The sequence below is a fragment of the Desmodus rotundus genome, chromosome 8, assembly GCF_022682495.2.
Source record: "Desmodus rotundus isolate HL8 chromosome 8, HLdesRot8A.1, whole genome shotgun sequence".
Classification (NCBI taxonomy): domain Eukaryota; kingdom Metazoa; phylum Chordata; class Mammalia; order Chiroptera; family Phyllostomidae; genus Desmodus; species Desmodus rotundus.
This window is the reverse complement of record NC_071394.1, coordinates 109,549,822-109,569,806: the sequence shown is the minus strand read 5'-3', so window position 1 is coordinate 109,569,806 and position 19,985 is coordinate 109,549,822. Positions and strand designations below refer to the sequence as shown.

At 44.0% G+C, this 19,985-nt stretch overlaps 1 protein-coding gene across 3 annotated transcripts in view; it reads right to left on the bottom strand.

Annotated features, from left to right (window-relative positions):
• PLCL2 (phospholipase C like 2) overlaps positions 1-19,985 on the bottom strand; it is a 158,761-nt gene that overhangs the window by 31,792 nt on the left and 106,984 nt on the right. For all 3 annotated transcript variants that reach the window (XM_053929866.2, XM_053929865.2, XM_053929867.1), the window contains one exon: positions 2,576-2,651. In XM_053929866.2, the coding sequence (XP_053785841.1) occupies positions 2,576-2,651 (76 nt within the window). The remainder of the gene's footprint in view (positions 1-2,575; positions 2,652-19,985) is intronic.

The following is a 19,985-nucleotide window of genomic DNA, read 5'->3' as shown; positions in this document are numbered from 1 at the left end:
GTTGCAAAGGATTGACAAAATGTCCATTAATAAACAGTTCTTTTTTCTAATAAATGCAGTTTCAAATTCTAATAGTCCATAATTCTCACAGTAATAATAGAATCAAATACTTAATAAAAGTCAAATCGCACTTTAATATTTGAGCAGCATGTTCGAACAGATGTCATGGGTAAAGGCCAGAGAACAACTCAATATGCAGACCTGGCGCCATAGGAGGTTACTACCGTACTTGGAAGGCGGCGTATGTTAATGAGATACAGAGTAACTGAAGAAGCTCTATCAGTTGAAGGGCTGAACAGAATGGTTAGGAAACGTACATCCGGAAATTATGAAAGGTCTCCTGGAAGATTGTTGAGACAAAATAGGAAAAAGAAGTCCAGATCGGCACAGAGGAGGGAGAAGTCTTAGCAGCGGAATGGCTTGTGAAAATCCAAATCAGGAGAAACACACAAGGAATGGAGAAGGGCGGCCCAAAGGCCAGGCCGCATGGACACCGTGCCCTCCTTTCCTTCCTGACGGCTTCCAATAGCCCCCAGTCGGGTTCCGCCCACGAAAATTCTCTGCACACAGCTATTCCAATCGTCAACTTAAAGCTCAATCTCCCTAGCATTCTGCAAAAAAACCAATGGCTCCCACTGCCCCACTAACCAAGTTCAGACTCCTGAGTGACACACAGCAAGTTCTCAACACGTTCAACTGTGTGTGACTACTTTCTTATCTATGGTTCACTTGGAAGGTTCTAGAAGGCAAAAGCAATCTTGTTTATTTTTGATAAGCAAGTACCTCTTACAAGTACCTTATGCATAATGGAAGCTCAAAAGACAGTTACTAAATGAACAGATGATTTAATTCATGAATTTTATATGACATTGTCAAAACAGGTGGACCGGTGGGTAGATGACCTTGCTTGGGAAGTTACAAGTTTAAATTTAATACCGCAGACCTTCTAGCAGGTTACTAGATGATTTGGTGTAAGGTAGAGTTGTGATAAAAACGGTGTCTCCAGTAACTTCTCCGAGGTCTGGTTACTGGGAGTATTACCCCAGAAGTAGAAGGATCACTTTGTCAATGATGTTTTGATAACAAAACGAGTAGAACGAGATGAGAATTTTTGTCCGTTCATTAGTCACTAATGTGTATATTCCTTCAATAAACACCCCCCCAAAAGAAGAAAAAAGAAAACTGTCACACATATCCTTATCTTTAATCTATTTTAAGCAAGTTTATTCTGATATGGAAGGGTTTTTTTTTCCAGGCTAGGTAATAGTTACAGTGTCTTGATTTTAAAGAACATCAACCAAAAACCCTAGAAATTAAGGAGAGATATTCTCATTTATGAATTACAAATCTCCATCTTAAAATCTTCCAAATTGATACTCAAACAAAGTTTGAAAATTGAAAGAACTCCATTTTGTCTGTTCTTATTACAATGCAGAATACTTGATTTTTTGGTTTTATCACAGCTAAAATTAATTAGACGGTTGTTTATGTAAATAGAATTTTATAGCCTAGTATAACATTTGTATGTGAAATTAATGAATTCAAAGGCACTCGAAAATGTCAGTGCATTAAAAATTGTTAAGAGATTGTAACTGGTTCCCATTCTCCCTTCTAAGAACTGATTCTTCCTCTGCTCAAACCTCACCCTTCCTACCATGTGCTAGAGAGTCATGTTATACCGAGAAGAGATTAGTGAGGAGGTTCTCAATCTTCGCTGTTCATTAGAAAAACCTGGAAGCTTTTAACAGCTATGAATTCTTAAGCCACACTCCAGACTAATGTCAATATATTTGAAAAGATACCACCCTCCCCACCCAACCTCAGTCCTGGTGCTTTGTTAGCCAGGCTTGAGAACCAGTGAATCAGTACTTTCTTTAGCTATGGAAAAATAATTGTGATATCTGATTTCTTGATTCTTGATATAGTATCAACAGGATGGAGTAGATTAGAGACAAAATACAAAGAGGGGAGCAAGAAACCAGAATTTTGTTAATAAAAATTTGTGTATTTATTCTTACATGTTTAAACTTCAGTCACCTTCAAAGTACCCTCCATTGGATGCGATACACCTATGGAGACCTTTTTTCACTGCTCAAAACAGTTTTTGACTCCTTGATTCTTATATCTTTTAGGGTTTCTACTGTTTTTTGTTTCACCTCTTCCACATAGGAAAAATGTTTCCCTTTGAGGACTTTTTTCATCCGGGGAAACAGAAAAAGGTAGCTCAGAGCAAGATTGGGTGAAAAGGGAGAGTAGGATGTGGGGGTCATGCTGGTTTTGGTCAAAAACTGCTGAACACTCAGCGCGGTGTGGGCAGGTGCACTTGTGTATCACCCATCATGAAATGGGCAAACACATTGAAAGAGTCTTCAAAAAAATTCCCTGAAGCCAAATGCAGCCTCTCACAACGCCAGATGGTACACCAATATAGATGGGGTCTGAGAACACTCACCTAGCAGGAGAAGCCTGTACTACAAGGGGCCAGCCCCCCAAAGATAATTCCGGGTTTCGCGGTTCCCCCCTTGTGTATGATGCTACTAAATTCATTTTAAAGAAAAGACAAACTTCCACTTACCTGCCTTCTGACAATGTACAATCTTTTCATACACAGCATCTGCATTCTCAATCAAGGCCTTGAGGGACTGGATCATCTGCAAAGGGAACGTCCGGACGTGAGCTTACAGCTGACAGCGACACACCAGTCTGCACACGTGCATGAGGCTCTTCCCTGAAACCAGGCAGAGGCTCTTTCATCTGACTTCCCACCACTCAAGGTCAAATGCGTATGGGACAAATGATGAAACCACGCATCGCCACGGAATGGTTTAAACAAGACTGCGAGTATGAAGTTCCAGGTACAGGTGGCCTAAAGCACACTGAGCCAGTACTGAACTGAGTTCATTTCAGTGTGAAAAGCTACAAATATACGTGTACAGAGTGTTTTACATCATATTTTTAGTCATTTGTTTTAACATCATCTTACAGAGTTTCAGCAACCTACACATCTTACCCTTTTCAGCCAAAATGCCTTCCTCTGAAAATTAGTTTACAACTTTCAGTAAGGATTTAAAAAGCTGCTTTTATCTGATCCATCACTAATGATATACTTTTAATATTCCTATCAATGATTTTAAAAATTCAATTTTGAGTTCTTGCTCCAAATGTCACGTGCTTGTTTTAAGAGCCAAGCTTGTATAAGAAAAAGTATCAGGGCAGAACTGACCAATCATTTCACTCACCAAAATGCTGGGAAAAGAGCATCTGAAGTCGTCTTTTTGGCTCTAAAGTTACTGTGAAAATCGGTAAGATTCGGCTCTCCTGGCTCAAATGGGCACAATGATTAATGGTTACCTGAAGTGCAGAGTCTAACTTTTGTGTTTAAATGTCCAACTATTTTGCATTATAATATTACTGATCTATTTTACATGACCATTCTAAATAATGAATACCAATCCATTATTCTTCATTTCTTTAAATTATACCTTGTTGTTCTTCATAGTATTTATCACTGGCTGCCATAATAATTATTTTACAGAAACTGAATATATGTAGGTTGGATAATTTGTATAACTCAAATAACAGCATATTTTGATTAATTACTTATTTATACTAAAGCATAATCAACATGTCTCTTAAGAAGTGCACCAGATTCTTAAAGTGAGTCACACAGCATCTATCACCTTCCACCGTTCTAAGAAAATCATAGTAAGCATCCAAAGGTTTGAAGGTCAAAGCAGGTGTTCATTATGGCTTCATTCATTTTTCATGGGAGGCCTATTATAGGCACCCCTGAGCAGGAAGTAGGGACACAGTGGCCTACAGGACGAAGCCCATCTTCAGGGAGCTCACAGCCTAGTGGTGGGGCTTGTAATTCAGTGTTTTCACATTCATTCTTCAAGATCTGAGTCATTCCTGTAAATTAAAATATTCTAACTTGACATATTGAGCAGGCAGTGATAAAAATGAATAGTTAAGCACTCAATTATACTGATACAAAGTCATTTGCACTGTTATATAATTTGCACACTGAAAAGGTTCATCTCGTCATCGGTAACCTTTTTCGGCTTTGATGTCAAGCCAACTGAGAGAGATGAAGAAGCAAGGACTTCTTCAAGGAAGGATGTGGTTGTCATAGCTCACTATCCAAGAAGTGGCCAACTGTGCCCCCATCGTTCAAACAGGAAAAAGGAAAAAAAAATACAAGCTATGAAATGAACCTGGGCATGAAACAAATGGGCAGGACAGGAGCGGTGACAGGAGGGAGAGAGGAAAACCAGACAGCTGCATTCGGCACAGGCTCATGCACACAGACAACCTGTGGGAGAAGGGTGTTCAAAACAGACTCACACTGGGGGTGGGGCAGGAGCAGGAAGAGCACAGGCTTACATGAGTTCAAATCCCGGTTCTGCTGTTCGTTAGCTTTGTCATTAGGACAAGACATTAAAAGTCATGGACCCATACCTTCCTACCTGTAAAATGTGTTTAATAACAGACACAACCCTGATAAGGTTGTGAGGAGTAAACGAAAGAGTGCATGGGACTGGCACAATGAAGACCCTTGTGACTGGCTGACGTCACAGTTGACTCCTCATTTATTCAGGGGCCTGGCATTTTCTGGCATCCCAAAATTAGCTAGATGAGTATGACTTCCTTTCATATATTCACTGGCAGTGTTTCAAACGCCCATCACTAATTTTAGTTTTACTTAAAAAGCCTGGTGTGATGAAGCCCAGAGAAACAACAAACTGCATGATCATTCTTAAAAGCATCTTCCAGATTAAACCATCACCGAAAGTTAAATAGTTATGCACTTTCAGCTGTAACATACATACAAGGCCTAAGACACGCACATCTATCTCAAGGGGCTAGAGAGCAAAGCTCACCAGCCTCCTGTGCTCTGTAATACTTGCAGGATCAGTCCTTTGTTCTTGGGACAATCATCTTCTGAAGCCTCTAAGTGGCACCCTGAACTAGTGCTGAGAATAAATAAAGAGTTGCTGACCCAGGGCTATGAGCAAACAGCAATCACAATAACATGTGGCATTTTCATTGTAGCCCACATGCTATTGGGTGACAGCTAAGGCAGGTTGCTGGGATATTTAATGGTGTGTCCTGGCATCCATAGTGATGTTCCACGTGTGGCTTGGACTTCAATACAAAAGTTCTTCTAATAATGGCAGTGAAAACCATGCCCGCCCTCCCCCCCGCCCCACCCTTACTCCTGAGCAGTATATAAAATCTGAAGGTGGCTAACGCAACAGTGTGCAGAATGCAGACATAGTGAAAAGCTAGTCCTCGGGTGTGTAAGTAAACAGCAGCAGGTATCTGCGGATCACGTTGGACGGGAGTCTCGGAAGGAAGAGCCTAGGAGAAAGTAGGAACACAGCTAGCAAAACTTAGACGAGGCAGGAAGAAAACTCATCCAGATCTTAGGAGAGGTGATTCTCTTTGACATACTTGTTATTAAATGTTTTCACCACTTCCTTTAGGAGGAGGAACTGTCAATTTATCTTTTTATAGTTTGAGGGTAGCGTATTTGGGTGTGCACTTGTAATTAAATTAACATATGGCAGTTGGCAGTTCTTGTCCGGTGCATCAGTTCATTCACCCGCAACTCTTGCAGTATTTGCATAAGTTCTTCTCGAGTGAGACAGCCCCTCTAGGTATTCTTAAGGAAACTCTCTGGACTGCGAGCTCCTTCCAATAAACGCACTAGGTCAAGGGTCCCACAGGCTGAGAGGGCAGGGCTAGGCTTTCCTGCCTGCCCGTGCTGATGTCTTGCTTCATTCAGCTGACAACTATGGCTGAATGTAGAGAGCACATGGCACTGAGGACACAGCAGGGACATGATGGGGGTGCCATTAGATCTCGTGGGGACCAATCTCTGTCCGGGTCTGCTACTTTGTAACAAGTTGTGATGATAAATAGCACAAATGCTGATGAATCCAAACAGAAGTAATTCAAGGCCTCCTCTGCATCAAGTGCATATTTGCTGCGTTCTATCTCATTTAATGCTCACGAAATCCACGTGAGGTGGGTATTTAGGGTGTTAGTTTTACAGACGTGAACACTGAAGGCCTGCGAGGTAGGCAACTTTCCCAGGTCGTCTGGTATTACGGACAAAGGGACTGTAACTAATAAACAATGGAATTGGTATTCCGTTTGACCTCAGAGCCTCTGCTTTTCGCACAGCACCATGGTAGGTCTTGACATGTGGATGGCAATTGCAGAAGAAAGGCACTCCAACCCGAAAGGTGTGGAAAAGGAAATTCAGTAACTTTTGAAAGGTACTGTGGACCCTGAGAAAGAAGATACCTACTCAGAGAGGCTCCTAGGTAACTAACTTGGCTCCAATTTTAAAAACAGAGCTGAGCAGCCATTTCTACACTGGGGCCTCTCACACAGACTGTACTTCAGGGAGAAGCCTGCACTAAGCTACCTGCCTTCCTGCACTGTTTCTGCTCTTGGAGCCAGCCCTTGAAGTAGTCCCTGTAATCCTACTTCAACCATCAGGACAGAGGCATTCCTCAGCCAACTGGAGCTGTGTACCTGTACCCCCATCGGCATCTCCACCAACCAATTAGAGCACCTCCACTCTGACCAATCAGAACAGTGCCCTTTGGACCAATCAAACTGTGAGAATTTAGAGTCCTCATTTGCACGAGGAAGCAGGGGGTCAGGACTTCTGTCTTTAGAAGTCAGCTCTCCTCTGGCTCAGAGAGCTCATTTTCCCTTTCCACCAAAGGCTGAAGACTGTGTTTCCCTCGCTGGGGCTGAGACACTGAAGATGAAACAGGAAGCCAGAGCAGAGCAGCGCTGTCTAGCCAGCGAGGGGCCTGGCTCCAGGGCTTCCTAACAGGTGTGCTGTGTGCACTCAATAAAGTTTCTTCTTCACTGCACCCCCAAAATGGGGATTCCTCTCGGTGTGGAACTGACACCAACAACCACGGGTTGACAGAACCCCACAGCAGGGCACGACTGTAGTAACTCAGCTTCTGACACTAGCCCAGAGTTGTTTTAAATAATATGTCTATGGAGCACTTGGGGAGAACATATTTTCAAATGACAATAAACAATTTACTTTGCTCCACCTAACAACTCATTAATATAGCAGAGAAAATCGTTTCTACTTAATGTAAAGCTACTAGAATAAGCACCTCAGACTAGACAAAAGCAGACGTGGGGAGGGACATCAAAAGATGACTTAACGGGAAAACTGCTTTAAGTTATTTTCTCGGCAGACATTACATTAATATGCCAGTCCAGTGCAAGGCTCATTAGAGTGGTTGGCTTCATAAGCATTGTACGCACTGATGCAAATGGCTTAACTTCATCAGTCCCCTTTGAACGCAGAGGCGTGTGAGTCTGGGCACCACAGTCAGACATCCCGCTGCCGGCCCCAGGAACTCGCTGCGTGGACTCTCGCCCTGTTCGTGAAGGACGAGATGCTTGTATGTAGCTGCTGTTAATGGAACTTATATTACTGTCTAGTTACCAGTACTTCCTACATTTCCGAAACCAATAATTCATTTGAAAAAAATCTATAGGTTTAACATACATTTGATCAGCTTTAACATAGGACTCAAGCAGATGAAAAGCAGGAAGTAAAAGCAAAGTAAAAATTCAAATTAATATTTTTTAAGCTGGAAAGAAGCCAGAAATGCCTTTTTAAAGGATGCTGTTTGGAAAATAACTCCCCACGTTAGTGTAAGACAAACTTTTCTGTTTTCAGGTGTAATGAGGATAACTACTAATATATTTCATATTACTGGAGTTCTATAGACTGCTTCTTTATGTTCTGTTTTGAAATCTGCATGTCAAATTGGAAAATTCTGTTTTCAGAATAAGCAAGTCTATGGTTTAATGTAAGAATCTTATGTTTGATTTTAGGCAATATATCAAACCTCATCCCGAGAACACAGATTTTGATAACTACAAAAGTAATTTGAGCCCTTGGGTAAAGTAAATGTAATAACAGTAATAATAACATCTTCTAAATTCAACACTTCTTCTCCTTTGATGCTCAGGTTCAGGTAGAAAATGCCTCCCTCACAAGACCTTCCTTTGCCTGTCCCCATCCGAACACAGGGATGCTGCTGCTGCTTCGGGTGCAGCTGTTTCTAATGAAGTTACAAAGCCTTAGTCTGAGAAGTGCTAAAGTTGTTATAAAAGAGAACAGGTCGATAGCAAAAAAGGTTTGTTCTTTTGCACAGATTCTGTGACTGGGTGACACATCACAGGTAAATATTTTCCCCAACTCAAAAAATTGAGCACCATTCCCAAGCTTTACAGTGGACTTATAAAAATGTACACCTAGTCCTCACTGAACACCCCCAGAGTTCTAAGCCTGTCTCAGAGATCCATGGTAGGCCTCAGTTGACAGCAAAGGTGCAGGTGGCAGGCTGGCAGGTGTGGCTTCGGGTACCATCAAGCCCAGGAAAGACCCTGGGAGGACCGAAGCTGGACTTGCCTCCCAGGGCCCCAGGGAAGAATAACAAAACGGCACTGTGAACCACAGACTGAAGTCTTTGTGAGATGAACCAATTCGATCCGAAGCAATATTCTACCTCTAACGAGAAGAATCTTTATGGCAGTCTCTAAAGCTCCGTGTCACCGGAGGACTGTCACCCGCGTGCTACACAGCCTTACAAAGTGAGCTGGTTCATTAACGTTCAGAATGGGCCAGACAATAAGAACACAATTCCCTCGGGAACCTGTAAGCTTTGGTGCTTTTATTCTGTGCTCTTGCAAGTAATGTCTCTCCGAGTTAGCAACTCTATCTTTATATATATGTATAAAACAATAGTTAATAGTATGTGGGGGAAGAATTTTAGAACCAAATGTAGGAACAGTGAAATTCAGAGGTAACATTTTCTTTCATTAAACCTTCCAAATACAGCACAACGTCTCAGAGTTGAACTAACGGAAGAGAAACCATTTATAAAGTTATTGTTGGAAAATACAACATAGCTTTTAATACTTGAAAATACCATAAAAATCACTCATTGGAACTGGAGTGCGAAAGTTGTATCACTGTGGGGGTCTTTGCCTCCCTTCCCCTCTCCGGAAGGTGAAAGGTTTGCGGCCACACTCTGCTGTGTGGGGGAGGGCAGAGAGCTGGTCACTCTCCAGGGCCAAGGTATGCTGTGTCATTAATAGCTGCGGTCATCATCCCTTCCAGCAAGGTCACTATGAAAACACTTTCTAAATAACAAACTGTTTCCCGAGTAACCTGTCCTAGTTTCCTCATAAATCTCACTTCTGCTTCCACATTTTCCACTATGCAAATTATAGGGGGGGGAACCCTCTATAACATAAAAATTATGAAAAAAGCTAAAGCTCTGCCAGATTAAAAAGCACTACTGAATTGTTATGGAACATGTAGAAGAAGCTTATTCTATTTGGGTGCTCCCCCATAGGGGGCCCCACTGCAGGCACGAGGGGGAGGAGCAGGATACGAATCAATGTAAAGTGTCAGTAAGCTCCCCAGGCATTGCATTCACCTTGCAGGAGAGTAAGGAAATGCATCCTGGTTTCAGTGATACGATGTTACAATTTTAAGCAGAGATGCTCTGTGATCACAGCGGAATTTCAGAAGTAGGAGCAAAGGGTGAGGGAAGAAGTGAAGGTGGGGGCCTGAAAGTGGGGAAGGCAGCCAGCAGGGCCCCCATGATGTGCGAGAGACACGGGAGGCCAAAGAGGGCCTGGGGAAGAAAGGATGGAGTTGAGAGATTGTGCAGGAAGAACCACAGGTGAACAAAACAGGACTGGGTGATTGTAAGTGCTGTGGGCGCAAAAGAAAAGCCGAAGACATAGAGGCTAAACTGGATAGATAAGGAAAACTGTAACCCACCCACCAGCTGTAAAGCATTTCACAGTTTGCAAAGTATCTTTAATATGGTAACTGCTTCAGGGTCTATGGTAACTACTTCAAGGTGGAGTTCACCTTGGATGAGCTGAGTTGGGGGTGACGATGGGACAGCCTTGAGGGAAAACCTGCAGCAACCACCAGACACTGTGCAGACACTGGGCTCTGGCACTGGAAAATTGGGGATTTTCTGCACCGAGGTGGAAACTGAGAGAAAGAAGGTCTCCACCTCTGAGGGAGGAATTTTAAAGATAACTAAGACTAAAACAGTGGTGTTCCAGAATCACGCCAACTAACAGGCGGAGAAACCCAGTATAAGAGACACCAGCGTGGTCCGAGGCAAAGAGACAGACAGACAGGACGTTAAGTGTTCACAGATGTGCGAGGAGAGTAGCTGGAAGGGGGTGGGCCCACAGTCCTAGGGACTCTGGGTCTGGTAACTGCGGAGAACGTGTCCTGACCCTTCTGCTATCAGGGGCCGCCGCCCCTGCTCCTCAAAATCAGTGCGCCATAGAGAACTGTGCGAGAAAAACCAAGAGGTTTGTGGGGGAAATGGGGTCAGGAGTACAACTTGAACAAATTGTTGCAGCGCACATCAAACAAAGGCAGGAATTAAATAAAAGTGACAGCACACGGCTCTGAATATGTTACATAGTTAAGGAATGCAAAAATTACTGCAATAAATGTGGCACTTGGAAAAGACCCCAGGACTGCTTGTTGAATTGTGTGTCGGCAGTGTCGCAGCTTGTGCATTACTGTGAAGAGGGAGACGGAGGGTGGTCTGAAACCTGAGGAAGCGGGGTAGCGCGAGATGTGGGTGGGTGCAGCTCCTAACACCCTAGGTGAACCGCGGTAGCTGGTGGGTGTCTGAGGTGTGGGTGTGTGTGCATTCAGTTCACCAAGGTGCAGTTTTCTGCGTTCACTGGTGTTTCTTGTGGTCAGAACTGTGCATAAGAAAACACAAAATCTGCCTTAGTCTAAAATCGTTCGCTAACGTGTCAATCATTCAAATAAACTTGCATTTTCAAAACAAGCGTTGTAGCAGAACTGACTATAAAGGGGAGAGTATTTCAAAACCTTTTTTGTCAAGAATAAACTCTCAGTTTCTATCATATTCAACCGAAGAACGTTTTGGGCATTGTATAAGCCTACCTCAACACCATACTCACCTATTTTAACAATCATTTCTTGCCAAAGAATAGGTGCCAAGTGCTATATAAATCTGGAGTGAATTATGAGTGACCCAGGGTCCACATTCAGGAGCCAAGAATTCTCTAGCTTTTCAATATGCTCTAACGTCTCATAAAGTTCACCACAGAGCCAGCGTGCTACGTCCCTCTCGGATGGCTGTGGCCCTCCTGTCACATAACTTCCATCTGAACATGGGTGCAACCTGCATCTCTCGTGCACTGAGTTTCAGAGCAATCTGGTGAAGCAACGTCCCATGCCATCTGCAGGGGTCTAGTTGAATTTTCACGTGACAAAAAGCCTCCTCCACCTCAGTGTCTCCATCTACAATTTCTCACTCTAGAATAATGTATTACCATATTAATGCCTTGGAAAGGGCAGCATTTCACAGAGCAAACTTCAAGTTTAATTCAAGTGCAACCTCTGGGGAGAACCACCATGTGAAGACAAAGACATTATGCTAATTATACACGGAAATACAGCTTTCTCTGATTCTCACCTAAATAACTTTTTGCGTTCAGTATAAAACTCACACAAATAAACAGTATTACGTAGTCCAAACACCAGATTTCCCTAGGTTCTTACTCACTACCAGTTGCTTTGGCACCCAGTGCGGACTGGATGGACGGCAAGTTTACACTTGTGGGTGTTTCTCAGAGGCACTTCCAGTGTTAGCCACTAGAAGGCCTTAGTAACACACACTTGCCAGGCGAGAGGAGAGGGGAAAGCAGCAAAGAAGAGAGAAAACACTGCCAGGAGGAAGGAAATGGGGGTGGGGGTGGAGGGGAGAGCACCAGGTAGAGGAATAGAAGAAAAAACGAGACAAAATCACAGAGGCAGAATTTAGAGGCGTCAAAACAGTGAATGCACCATGCCGATTTATCTTATCCAAAGACACATTTTTAAATCAGTTAAGAAATTTCAAATCAGTAAGGACTTTTTATTTTATGCAGGCAACGGAATAAACTCTAAAGCCATGACCAAACCCTTATTCACTCCCATTTCTAGATTAACTGGGATTTGGCCCTATCAGATGTCTCCATGTGTTCCCGAGTATATTTAAATGGCTCGGGGAGAACAGAAAGGGGCTCAGGAAAAACCAGGGGTTCTTGTTACCAGAAGATTAATCATGAAGTCAATGTACAGGTTTAAAATCTTCATCCTACTATACATTGCTGGCAAAGTTTTAAAACTGTTAATAGCTTTAGTTTCACGACGTACACAAAATCTCAAACAGTTGAACAGAGTTGTGGTTGTTTTTGTACTGCCTCTGGTCCTGTACAGTATTCAGAGAAAACAAAAATTACTGAAAATTGAAAAAAGCAGAACCCAAACGACCCTAAAAAAGGAGCTCCACTGCAATTATAAAACCATCCAGAAAAACTCTATGGTACTTCCTACTAGTTCCTGTCGTGATACATCACGCTGTGCGTTTCCGTGTGGAGAGCATGAATACCGTAAGTGCACGTGCACTTAACAACAGTGATCCTGCTATCGCTCCGTTTTAGGATCAACCTCGTACGATCAGAAGCCTCTCCGGGGAAGCAGGCCATGTGCTACATGTCATTTGCTACGTGATTACTGTGGGAAGCCGTATGTGACTCTCCCACCCTAAGCAGGCAACTTCTTAGCGTGAGAGGAGTTTGCTCCACGGCTGCCCGTTGGACCCGCACCCACAAACCCATCCCTCCTAGGGCCTTTGGCCATGCCAGCCTCTTACGCTATAAAACGCTTCTCTGCTCTCTAGCCGGTAATGATGATGTGCTTACATGACGGCCTCCTACCATCTCAGGTAGCACCTTGTGTTCAAGTATCTGCTGTGGTTACGAGAGCAGGAAGGGGGACGTAACAACTTGGAAAGGAACTTTCAACTGGGCCTGTGGGCAGCCAGGCACAGCCCAGTGAGCATGTGGTCTACAGCCAGCCTCCCCCTCACTGCTGCCTCTAGTAAACGTCTGGTAAAAGGGACAAGGGGCCAGGGCACCACTGTGACTCCCCAGGTCTCGGAAGTTTTAAAGACAGTGAGTGCAGAGTCTGCGTCTTGGATGGACGGAGCATCTCCAAAGAACTGATGAGAATGGCTGAAAACCTGGCCTGCATCACCCCTGCAGGAAGAAAGGGGACCTTGAACTTGTTACACCCAAGTACTCAGTGAGCAAGCTACTTCCGGAGAGCAGGGTAGGAACTTCAGGATGCTCCACTGACTCTTCCACGTCACCGAGGACCATTTAGAGTTCTGACATGTTCCTTTAAAACTGTTATTACTAAATTAATTAAATTTCAAAGGATACAATTTGAATTAAACATAGTACCACTTTTATTACTGTGCATTTATATCGAGCCTTTTCTCCAAGGGGCTCAAGGTGATTTAGAAACTCCTAATTAGCAGAAGGTAATTCAATCGTAGTACCAGTGTAAGGTATCATTAGTTTCTCTCAGGTCTGTGATAACTAAGTATAGATGTAGGTTAACAGGGAAAAGCAATTTGAGATTTCTCTGTAATGAAAAGCAAAATTTTTTTAGCACAACGAGATATCCACAGGGTTCCCGGAATGGCAGAACTAGAAGACAGTAACACATGGACCAGCTGCTGCAGTATTCTCCCTATAAACCCAGGCGTCCTTTCCGGGGGTGGCTACATCGCTCACATGTTCCTCTGCCTCCCCTTTTCAGAGCAGGGAGACGACTAGCTCAGCAAAGTGGTGTGAAACCTTACCTTCCACTCCTCATTCACTCTGTACTTTTAAACCTGCCGTTGTGAGACGGAGTAACCGTGCTCCCCACACAGCTGAGCTGCTGCTGGGAAGTTTGGAGTGGTGTTAAAACACGCACCCTTAAAGTCTACATGTTTCTAGCCTTTGAACACTCATAATGACGTGACAACGACCACCACTTATTGAGACTTTATTATGTTCTGGGCTATGAACAGATAACCTCATAACCAAGGAGGTGGGGACACTATGCCCAATTCACAGATCAAGAAATGACCTTGCCCACGGTCACAGAGTGAGCACCAGAGCAGGGACTTCCCCTTCATCGGGGCTCATGCTTTTTGCTGGCGCCACCCCCTCGAAAGGTGCCACTCAGCTCCTTCCTCGGGCAGCGATTTCCAACGGGTGTGCTGCAGAATTTTTAAAACGTGCAATACCAGACTACTTCATCAGGGGCACTGACCTCTTTTCCCTTAGATTCTCAAGTAAACAAAATGACAATAGCCAACACAACAACAGCCATCCGGTGTGAATGAATCAAAATAACACCTATGTTTTTTCTGTCAGATCAACAAAAAACATATTTTTCGGCGTGCCGCAGAATTTGAGTAATTAGCTCACGTGCGCCATGAGATGACAGTGGGGCAAAACCGCTGCGCTAGCATACTGGCAGGCCCTCCTTCCCCCAATTTCTAGTCAGGACGTCTTTGTGTAAGAACAGCCTTGTACACATGTGTTCCCCCTCCACATAAACCTGCTCGGACGCTCCGTGTGAATCACAACTGTACTTACTGAGATGGGCCTTGGCAACACACACCACGGCATACCATCTGCTGGGTGCGGGTTGCCCTGGGAGTCAGCTCAGGATGGCCTGTGACATAATGCACACAAGGGTATCCCAAGGTGGGGCTGGAGCCGGCGGACGTTGTGTGCTTCGAGGTTTCTTCCCCCAGGAGCACAGGAGTGTGGTGTGGCTCACTCAGTAGGGCTGGTTTAGTGTCAGAGATGAGGTGGGTACCAAAATGAAGAGAAGGTGGCTGTCTGGCATTCAAGGACCTCTGCTCAACCCGCCAGGAGCCTGTGCCCACCTATTAGCTCCTACGACGAATTATGAACATGATTGGGAAAATCATAAAACTTCACTAAATCTGGCTCCTCTCCTGGAAAGGTGAACAACTAAAAGCCCTCACTTATTCTTCCTCCACCCCCCTCTATTCCTCAATCTGCTCTGTTTTCTTATTAGGACATATTTATCTTTGAGTAGGAGTTCCAGACAGGGTAAGGAATTCCCTGGTAAAGCATAGGGGAGACATGGAGGGAAAAAGGTAAATGATCTGGGGAGCTGAGACTTTCATGCCTGCCTTCCTCCCACCTGTTCTAGGCCCAGCCCCTTCTGCCTCTGGTCCCACCCTCCCCCCAAGTGTCTGGAGGTGTCCGTCAGCGTCAGGCGCCCTCCACTCCCTGGACTGGCAAGGCCACCACTCAGTGCCTAGGACCAGAGTGCTAGATGAAGACGGGAAGAGTGGCCCCTCCACACGTACCTCCTCACCAGCCCCCAAACCTAACTCTTCCAAGGAAGGCTATTGGTGAGGACGTAACTCAGTCCCACTCAGGGAAATGTAGACAGACTCTCCGGGGCAGAGACCCATGGCAGAAAGGACACCTGACATCTGTGTCGGACATCAAGGTCACTTTCACTCATTCACTCACACATATATTTCGAGTGCCAGCTCTGTGGTGAGAACACAGAGGGGAACAGGACACACACTGTAGCTGCCATCCGGGAGCTCAGGGTTGGGGAAGCGGCAGAGAGGGACCTTATGAAGAAGAATCGCACCAGGGAACGTACAAACAGCAGCAAGAGTAAGAAGGAGATGAAAAGCAGGAAGAGTCACAGGGTGTGGAAATCCAAAGGGAGGCTTCAGAGCAGCTTCCCCAATCCCTGCTAAGAGGAGGCCTCCTGGGCTGGGTCTCCGCCTCCATCACCCTTTCTAATCCCTCCCCTTATAAAACAGCTTTAAATAGAATATGGTTAGCAAGGCCTGGGGGTGATAATTTCAGAGAAAGCCCTCCTCCTCTCTGTCAGGGAGGGTGAAAGGAAACCCGGGGTTTTCAGAGAAGATGGCAGAACCTCCGCCCAATTCCCCTTCCTCCGCCCAAGCCTCACCTTCCCCAGACAAGAAGCACTTGATCTGACTGGGAAGAGGAACACCACTCAAACTCGATTCTTCAGCTCATTGTTGTTTTTTTTTTTGTTTGTTTGTTTTTTTAATGCCTTCTTACCAAGCAGCACCATCGTAATTATGCATCTCACTAAATGGGTGTGAAGTTAGCTACAAATTTTGTTGGATTATAACACCACTTTACTGACACAGCACGCTTGCCTTGTGAACACTGTAAGACATCAGAGCAAAATTCAATTTTCGTGGCCTTGTTCTTCCAGTTCCCGCCTCCACTGGCTTTAGGTTCCTGCCCACCAGAATGCTAGCGATTCGCATTACTGCTCTCGGCTCCCCGCTTTTCCCAGGACAAAGGCACTCAAGCAGTTAGAGTCCTCTCCTCCTACTGGGTTAACAAGCAGAATGTTCTTATGGACCAAAATTCAAAATACACTGAGTACATTATTTAAAAAAAAGAAAAGAACTTTAAATCATAATTTAAGCTGGCAAATGTGAATTTGGAAACCACTGCATTGAACAAGGTACACTAAGGACCTATTGTCTGGATCTTCTTTCTGAGGGGCTGGCAAACTTTTCCTATGAAGGAGCAGACAATACACATTTTAGGCTAAATTTTAGGCTCAGTTTCGAAGCTGTTGCAACTACTCTGCTCTGCCGTTGCCGTGGGAAAGCAGAGAACACGTGGTGAATGTGGTTGTGTTCTAATAAATTTCACTTATGGACACAGACTTGAGTTTCATGTGATCTGCTCATGTCATGAAACACTAGTATTTTTTTAAATTTTTTTCTAATTGTTTAACATGCAAAAAACATTCTTGGCTTGCAGACCGTAAAAAGGTGATCCCAGATTGGCCCCCAGGTCACAACCCCTGCTCTGACATGTCACATGATGCATCCTTTGGTGACACTGGACTAAAAGTGTTCGACAGAACACAGTTTGATTTGCTGCAGGTGCATTTTAGAAAACGGCCATAAAAACGCAAGTGCGGCTGGTAGTTTAAAAGGGTAACCATGTGCTACGACATATGTAAGCAAAGAAAAAAATTGGTTGTGGAGAATCGTAACACTGGTTAAAGACTTTCACAAACCCCCAAGAAAGACAGGGCTCAGTTTCAGGAAATCAACTAAAAATTATTAAGTATCATCCCAGTTGCACTTAGCTAAATACTCAAATAACCATTTGAATTGAGAGATGGGTTTTTGTTTTGGTTTTTCTTTTGGCACCAGATAACTGATTTAAAAGTTAAAACTATTTTGTACCATTTGACGACATAAATGACGGTGTAATGCATTTGAGCCAGTGTAGAAGGGTAATAACTGTAAACTAGAATGATCAACACTGATTTCAGAGTAGAATTATCAATCAAACTTGAAAAAAAGATTTCTACAAGTAGATAAAGGATATCCTATATAAAACTTCCATGTACAAATCTGTAACATTTAGCCTCAAAGATTTCACCAATACTAAATGTAGTAGGGAAATAAATATTTTAAACCACTTACCATGTTATTTTTAAGTTAACTGGTAATTAAGCTTGTAGAGTTAAACTCAACTCTTAACACATCATATTGTCCACCCACCGAGTTTACTGTGAGAGTAATTTTTTTTTTATGGTTCAGAATTTAAACTGCCCTAATTAAGTTAGAAAAGACTTTAAAACCATTATTAAGTGTTATTTTTATTCCTGACAAATTTGTGTGGTGGTAGAATCAGATTTCTGGTATAAAGGTGGTTATTTTAGCGGGGTGAGTGGCATTAATTATTTCACAGCAGTCTGGGGGAATGTAGATGAACAGGATGAAAACCAGTCACTGTTAAAATAAAAACCAAGTGACAGTCCCTGCAGTCCCCACTGAGAGAGCAGCTCACGTGCAGACAGAAGTCACCACCCAGGCATGACTGATTAGTGAGGTCTGCTGAGGCTGAGGGTGAGGCTGAGCCTTCCCACCCACGGGAAAACGAGGAACAGTGAATCCCCGGGCTGCGCTGAATTTCTTCAGTCTTATGACCATGAGGCCAAACATAATGTATCAACGAAATAGGCTTCAAAGCTTAGACAGCGCCAAGTGGTATTTGTAGGAGCACTAGTAGCTGTGAAGAAAAACCGCTGCCTCATTGCTCAACAGGGCTGCGGTAAGACGCCTTTGCAGGTTTTCTTTCCCCAACTCGTGTCGGGGAACGTAACGGACAGAACAAAGATGAGAAATGAGGAGATCCTACCGCTCAAAACAAAGACGCCCACGTGGCTCAGGTGTCTACAGTTGTATTTTCTCAAAACAATTCTGAAATAGAAGCTGGTTATTTCAACAGCTTCATTTTTACGAAGATGATTCCATCCAAATGATCCCATTTTTCAGGAGCTGTCTTCTGAAATGTGATCGCACATCCAAAGAGCACGTGTCCACGAACACGCAAGAGCTCGCCGCTGCGCGTACAAACCCGTCTATATACCGCCACTAGCAATTTTACACACGTGTCTGACGTATTGTCAATCTTGCCAGTTCAACACTGCCGACTTTCTACACGGAAAAGCACTGTGCGCCCTTCTAAATTGCTCCCGAGTCGGTGGCAATAAATCACTTCAATCTGTGACGAGTGGGTCTTACATGTACAAAGTCAGGGAATGAGGTAGAGAACATCAAGATCCTAAACAATAAAATTATATTAGCATTGCAACTTACACGCTTTCCAAACTCTAACCTGAATGTGAGCAACAATGGAACACAGGGAGATACTGAACAATTTACCCTTCTGATGAGTCTTTAACAAAAAGTACTTCTGAAACGAAGTTCGTATTTGCTATTCCCACTGGCTAATTGTAGCCAGCATTTTGAAGCCAGCATGGTTAAAATAATCACTCAGGAAATTATTTCCATGTAACTCAGTGGAGAGCATGCGAACCCCACTTGGGGTCAGACACCAGGGACAACTGCAGGCCCAGATGGCAAAGGCAGCCACCTTTCCAGGTGGAATGTAGACCCACCATCGGCTTCACATCCCCAACTCCCCCCTCTGGTCAAAAACTGCCACCCTTAGGAAACTAAGTTAAACAGTGCAGGTACAGTGTAAGCTCCTCCAATGGGGTATTAGCAGAGAGTGTCTGCTACTCCAAAGTGGAGCCCCAGACTGGAGGGGATCCAAAGTTTTATCCCACTATCTGCAAGCTGACAGGGATGGAGACGAATATCGTGCATCGATTTCTCTCTCAAATAGCCAACACACACTGGCACAGTCTCCTCTGTGCCAGCAGCACACAGGGTCAAGCAGAGACGTAGCTCCGTACTGGGCCCAAGGCCGGATGGAGCCAGAGGGCTCCAAACACAGGGCAGAAGCAGGCTGACACATTAATGAGCTATGAGATGGCTTGTTCTAGGTCAGCTAATCTTCAACTGTGTGAATCTGAAAGGATTAGGAACTCGCTCTGCAAAAAGACGTACAAATCAATCACAGGGAAAAGGCCTGTTAGGCTCTTTGAGTCCTTGATCATCGCTTGTCTGTCTGAAATGGATTTCCACAAAGGAGGACAATCACACCCACAAACCTAGATATAGAAATGACGCCATTCTGCGGACACTACAGAAATGATGTCACCCTTTAACATCAAACGACTCTGGATGCTGTAAAAACTTTTTACTTTTAAAGGGTTATACACTCTCAATAGTGTTTGATGCATGTTTCAAGAGCAAATAAAAATTTTTGATTCTGGAAAATGTTAATTGCTAGATGAACACATGCATGAGGTTTATGTCCTTAAAGTTATCCCCCGCCTTTTACTCCTCTCTTGGCAATTATGAGGCTTACCATAAATTCTTCATCTATCGAAACACACCAAAGGGATGCCGCTGTTCGAAGATGCCCTAAAAAGAACATTACCCACCTAACAACAGCAATCAAAGTAACAGAGAACAGCCTGTCTCTGTTTATCTTGATCATCACCGTATCCCTGCAGCTGCTCTAGTTCTGAAAGTTGTCACTTCCTACTTCTAGCTCTACCTGCTGGCTCCTCCGAGATGTCCAGATCTTTCTCTGGGTGCCAA